We start from the raw sequence: 6,403 nt of genomic DNA, 5'->3' as shown, positions 1-6,403 counted from the left end.
CAGCAGGATTTCTTTGCAAACAGGAGACTGCTAAGGTAACAGCGAGGCACAGCCTCGAAGGTTTGGCCCAGTGATGATCAAGTATCGCGCTAAGAGAGAACAGGTCCAACAGTCGATTGTCTGGGCAGCCTGCACTTCCTGCTTTTCCTTCTCTTTGCTCTCTCACATCATCTCTCCTTCTCTCTGCTTTTTTTTCTTCCTTATCTTTCCTTATCTTTTCTGCTTTGCTCTTCTGCCCAGACAAGATTGTGGCCTTCTCAATGACGGGTAAGATTATGAGATCTGAGGGCTGAATAATAACTTGACAATCTTCCATTTTAAGAATAAATTGAACAAAATGGAAGAATTTATTTAGCTTCCCTCCTTCTCCCTATGGTCTTTGCTGATGGAAAACAACCTTATTTCGTCCTTAAAACTGGTTCTTAGTGTTTCTTGAAGCTGTGAAGTATGAATTAATCTTTGTTCAGCGTATCTTCTCTTGAACTGCAGAAGAGTTCAGTTGGAGAGGTTCATCCAGCTGCTGCTTTTCGGTTTCTGTCCAGGCTCTTTAAACCTGATTTGTTTTGTCATACAGACAATTCATAGTTAATTATTGGACTTCTCTGTAGCCAAACATTTGTTTAAGCCCCTCATATTTATTTTGCCCTGATTTGTTGCCACATCCTTGTGGGAAAGAGAGGTTGAGTCTTTGTAACAGAGAATCCTCAGTGCTAGTATTGGTTAAATTGTTATTTTTCTATCCAGCCATCTAAAAGGTAACTTAAAATGTCTTTGGTAAAGCAGATTCATTTGACCACTCAAAATTGGGCTATTAAAAGGCGATTTTTGTTCTGCTTTCTGGTTACATATGAAATGCTGCAAAATTTCCAGCTGTTAATTGTAAGGCTACGGAGAAGTCTGTCAGGTAGTGGTGGAGTTCGTTTTTAAAATACCACAGGACGATGGCCAAGCAGAGGGAGGAGGAATCTGCTGCTGCTACAGCCGCATCACTGCTGTTCTGATTTAGTGCTAACAAATGATAATTTGTCATTCATTGAATTCTCCTATTTTGCTTTTTCCTCCCAACTTAAATTCTTTGGCCGAGTGGAAGGGAACAAGTTTATTGGTGGAAGCTGGAAGGAAACTACCTCTCTGTTAGGCAGTCTAGGGTCTGTGGCATCCACAACATGCCTTTCCATATTCGCATGGCTTAGAGAAACCAAAAGTAGCATGATTTATGGTCTGTTGAAAGAAAGGACCCTTTTTCAGGCTGCTGCTTGATTACTCTGTAAGAGACCATGTAGTCAAGCTAACTTCTCCTCCCAGACATGAATCGTACTTTGGCTGGCAGCGGGAGAATTTCTCCTGATTGCATGGAATGTTATCATGAGATTGTTTAAAAACAATAAGCATGCAAAATCCTCCTTCTGTCCTTAAATTATGAGATGGTAAGGGTTGACCAGAGGAGAAAGATATAGTTTAAGGTCCTTGTCTCACTTGCCAAAACCGGTTGGTGCTGCCTGGAAATGAGAGCAAGGTGCAGAAGTGAAAAATAGTCTGAGGCACCTGAATGCTGCTCCAGAAAACTTCCATGTTATGGTAGGTCAGTTTTTCTGTGTGTAAGACCCTGAGCCTTAACTTGCAGAAGCACTTGAGCGTGCACATCTGCATCTGTCTTCAAAGGAAATACAGCTTTAACGCTGAATAATCAATACCTGGGCAGAATGTCTGGGATATTGTAAACCGTAGAGACAGCGCTGTGGGTGTTTGCTAACAGAAGGGTGAGATCCTGGCTTTTCAAGCCACTAAGGGAGGTGGGCTCTCAGCTACCCTAGCCTCATCTCCCTTCTTCTCTTCAGCCTATTCAGTCATCATCTACTCCTGGCTTCTTGTTTCAGTTCAGTTTTTTTGCTTGTGGCCAGATCAGTTTGTTCCTCAGGCTCAGCGTAGTTCTCCAGGTCACTTTCCAATACCCCATGCCAGTGCTGCAGGCCCATACAAATGGAGACTCCCTCTTGGGGGTCTTCTGGCTCTTCTACCACCCCTAGGGTTTGTGGGGTTTTTTGTTGGTTGGTTTAGTTTTTGGTTCTTTTTCTTTCCCCCTTTGGTATCTGTTGGGCAGTGATCTCGATGTTTTCTACAAATGGCAACTTTTGACAGGAGAGGAGGTTGCAAGAAAAATGTAACAAAAGGAATAGAAGGAGGTAAGGAAGAACAATTTCTTTGTTATTGACAAACTTGTGTAGGAAACAACTTCTCTGATGAAGTTCCAGTACTTACTGATCTCTCCTTTCTTGTCAGCTACAAATTAACTGTAGTCGGTGGTAGTTTTGTGTCGTGTTCTTTAACTCTGGATTACACAGCGGCTGCTCTGTGTCCTGCAGTGTGAAGCCTCACTTCCGATCATCTAACAGCACGGAGCACGCTGTGGAGGGTCCAGCTGCCGTCAATACCATGCCAGTGGGGGATGGACCACTGAACAGAACCAACTCAAGGAATTTTGTTATGGAGCGACATAACAGTACGTTACCTGGGCATCAAGACCAAGGATATTCCCAGAAGGATTCTCCCACCACACAGATGGAGCAGAATGGCGATTATGGCATTGGCAGGGGCAGGTAAAGAACTGTGTGTACTGCTTTTGGCTGGAATGCAACAGTGTGTTACATGGTGTTGGAGGTTCAAATCGCTTGTACGAGCCAAGGATCATCAACCAGTGGCACAATACGTGTGTCTGCAAAGACTGACCAGGAGAAAACTGACATTTAAATAAACCAGGCGTGACAAATACTTACCTGGGAGCATGAATGCTTCCTGCTTGACTATATGGCTTCTCTCAAATACATTGCAGTAAGATAGTGAGGTGTCTTTATTTCAAAATAACTGCCCAATTTGTCCCCAGAATTAAAACAGTTGCTGAAATAAAGTTGGTATTTGTATTGTTGTAAATAATCAGCAAATCCTCGGTTGGAGAATCTGATCTCCTAAATCTTGTAAGATCAACTGGTTTTATCTTTTGTTTGTTAATTCAGCATTCGGACACGTAAAAATAAGTGACCAAGACAGATATGTGAGAAATCAGGTGAATAAGTTTATTACTATAAAATTATAGTCTAATTGTCACTGTGCTTGTTCAGATACAATGCTCTTTGGGTACCTCCTCCACAGGGAGAGAAAAGAGAAATTGTTTCCCATATTGGCTGTTTTCCAAGAGTGTAAGAGCTTTGACCCCTCCTGAAGATGGAGAACATCCCAGAACTGTATCTTGAGAAACATCAGTAGGCTGCTGTAAATCCCCTGCCACAGGCTCCCCTTTGTGCAGATGAGTGCACACTTCAGCTAGATGAATGCACTGACTGACTTTTTTTTGCCTTTAAAGGAGGAACGTTTTCAGAGGTCGGAGGAGACGAGAAGATGACCGGGTTCCAGTAAGTTCTACTTCCCTTATTGCAGGGAGTTGCACAAAGTGCAATGTGTTGGCTTTGCATTTATTGAAGGAATGCGCAGTCCTTAAATCCTCAGACTACAGTGTGGGTATTCAGTGCTTCTAGGAAATTCCCTGACACTTGCTCAGTGCTTTTAGTGCAAGGTGTTACAGCTCTATTAACGGGTATTTTCCTTCTCTAGAGACCTCAGCCTTCAGCAGAAACAAAGACTCAGACACCAAAGTTTGACTTGCTAGCATCAAATTTCCCGCCTTTGCCTGGCAGCACAGCAAAAATACTGGGAGAGCCTGTGCTGGAGAGCAGGATGTCCGATATTGTTAAAGGAGTCTGCAAAGAAAAGGTACCCACTCTTGTCTCTGGCACGTGCACAGCAGTATGCGTATACTGTGTCTCCCTTCAACCCTGCTAAAAGAACCAGCTTATGTTCGAGCTGCACATGAGAATGCAAAGCCCAAACATCATACTGTGTTTGTTAACAATAATGCATTTTCTGTCTTTTTGTTCTTGGATTTCCTTCGCTTTTTGCAGGTATTTAGCTGAAGCTTCTGTAATTACGGTATTGTAAGCTCAGTACTGTTTTGAAATGAAGCAGGCAAATGAGGAGTATTGGCTGTTGAAGTAGTCTGTGTGTAGTGTAGGCAGGGGCTGTTTCCAGCTGTGTCTGTTAATTGAGCTGGTGGGACCAGGCATTGATAATCTGAGTAATACAGCTGCACTTCTTGTTTTATCCACTATTTGTTTTGCCCATATAAAGAGCGATTGCTTTAGAGACAATGCTCCAAAAGAAGTAGAATTCCTATAATCAGGACTTGAGCAGCCTTTGGAAATATCCCACATTTCAGTTGTCTTTAACTGATGTATTGAGAAGCAATTTAAGCACATCTGCAATCTTTCCATATTCTGCAACTTACGATTTCTGCACAGGAAAGCAAAGATTTGCTGCCCAACTGTCCGGCTCCTGCTCAGGAAGAACAGACACACAACACTGTCCAACAGCCTGTGACAAGTGTGAGTTCACCAAGTCAGACTGAAGCTGTGGTGTTAAGGTATGCAGATTACTTGAATCAAGAATACTAAAATTTGCATGTTTTAGCAAAGACGCTAGCTGCTGTCCAGCAAGGTGGCAATAATGTTTGTTGTTTCTTCTCCGTCTGTGGTGGGAGTTTCTTCTCCATCTAGTGGCTTCTCTAGAGGCCACTAGATGGAAATAGCAAATGGTGGTGGTAATGGCTATACTGTCCTGTTCTGCAAAAAATGCAGTCCTGACTTCAAACATTACTTTCTGTGTGAGTAGGTTTATAATGTTAAATTGTTCTTGATTTAACAGCACGGTTCAGCCAGACAGCAAACCGGAAGAAGTGTCTGCTCAGAAAGATGTTACAAGCCACGCTTCCCCACCGGTGTCTGTCTCTCCTGTCAGTGCTGCAAAGCCGCCAAGGACAAATACCACTTCACCTTCTACTAGTGCAAGCGCAGCTCCTGCCTCAGTGATGCAGGTAAGGCCCTGCAGGGAGTGGGTGGGGAGCGTGGGGAGCTTTCTCTCAGATGTGCTGATGTAGCGCTCAGGACCTTCTCTTGTGCAGTTCACCACAGCTGTGGTGTAATCGCTCACTGCACATGTTCTTGCTGTTGTGCCTGGGATAGTCTGGAAGAGCATAGCATGGTTATTCTGGTATGTAAACCTTGTTCTTCTCCCTTGTTCCCCAAGGAGCCACGCAAGCTAAGTTATGCTGAAGTTTGCCAGAAGCCCCCAAAAGAGCCTCCTCCAGTTCCTGTTCAGCCTCTTAGGGAGCATCGCACCAACATTGTTCCCCCTGCCAAAAATGAAGAAAATGGCACACCTGAGAAGGCTTCGGAGAAGGCTCATGACAAGGTTGAAGTTCGAATGAAGGATTATTCCGGGTTCCGAGGCAATGGGCCTCCCAGGGGAGCTGCTGGGAAAATCAGGGAACAGAGGCGCCAGTTTGGACGCAGATCATCGCCTCAGGGAGCACCTCGACGTATCGGCAAGGAGCAGTACGTGCCACCCCGGTCACCAAAGTAACACTTGTCCAGCCAATTATTCTCTATTTAATTTGAGCTGTGGACTAATAAGCAGCAAAGGAGACTGTGAGAAAGAAGTATTCATGAAGGGGAATACTGAACTGGAGCGTGGCTTGTGTGGAGAAGTTGTGGAGGGTCCCAAAATTCATCTCTAAAAGTGATTTCACAAATGCTGGAGGATTCCAATCAATATAAATATAGATATTATAATTTTTGTATTTTTGTTTTTAATTTGCAGAGGGTTTCCTGCTTGAAATCAGTTTTGGGGTTGTGAAACTAGCATTTTGACAAAGCAGAAGAGTATGAATTGACAAATTAACCTGTCCCTCAGTGTAGGAGGAAAAGGATAAGAGAATATTATTTTTGAAAAATGAGCATTTCTGTAAAATCAGAACTTTTTTTAACCTATTTAACATTTGGCTTGTCAGATGTGTCTGCCATTGATGGCCTTGCATTGCAGAGCACGTCTGCAGCTGAGGTGCTTGGTCGGCGTGAGTGGAGTGAGTGTGGCCAGATACTGTTGTCATGACTTAGTCACTGATGAGAAAAACTGAATGTACTACTGTAGTAAACTTTGCGTTTCCAGCTTGAAGTGGAGTCTCTTGACCTTACTGATAATTCATTCAGCAAGCTTTGTACACAATAATACTTACAGGATACTGGATTGTAGATCAGAGCACACAGACAGCAAAAACTGTCTCCTAGACGCAATTGGAAGGAGGCAGAAGGGAGGACGTCAGAATTTTTAATTTGCCCTTTTTCCTCGCCTCCTTTTGAGGGCAACTTCTTAGGTTTGTTTTGTTTTGTTTTGTTTTGTTTTCTTGCTTGTTACTTTCTCTAATCGCTTTATTACAGACTTTTGTGCATTTTCCTTGGTATGTTTTCTTGAGGCAGGTCCAGTGTAGGATTGGTGGACGGCTACACAGTACGTGATG

At 43.4% G+C, this 6,403-nt stretch overlaps 1 protein-coding gene across 1 annotated transcript in view; it reads left to right on the top strand.

Moving 5' to 3' along the window:
* Window positions 1–6,097, top strand: part of LARP4 (La ribonucleoprotein domain family, member 4) — a 14,854-nt gene extending 8,757 nt beyond the window's left edge. Inside the window, 8 exon segments of the mRNA XM_009883204.1 lie at window positions 2,364–2,597; window positions 3,359–3,407; window positions 3,607–3,765; window positions 4,350–4,471; window positions 4,753–4,921; window positions 5,134–5,362; window positions 5,365–5,486; window positions 5,489–6,097. Coding sequence (XP_009881506.1) covers window positions 2,364–2,597; window positions 3,359–3,407; window positions 3,607–3,765; window positions 4,350–4,471; window positions 4,753–4,921; window positions 5,134–5,362; window positions 5,365–5,486; window positions 5,489–5,623 — 1,219 coding nt within the window. The 3' untranslated portion in view covers window positions 5,624–6,097.
* The last annotated feature ends 306 nt before the right edge of the window (window positions 6,098–6,403 follow it).

This window comes from Charadrius vociferus, unplaced genomic scaffold (genome assembly GCF_000708025.1).
Source record: "Charadrius vociferus isolate BGI_N301 unplaced genomic scaffold, ASM70802v2 scaffold564, whole genome shotgun sequence".
Lineage (NCBI taxonomy): Eukaryota > Metazoa > Chordata > Aves > Charadriiformes > Charadriidae > Charadrius > Charadrius vociferus.
This window is presented reverse-complemented; position numbering and strand designations above follow the sequence as displayed.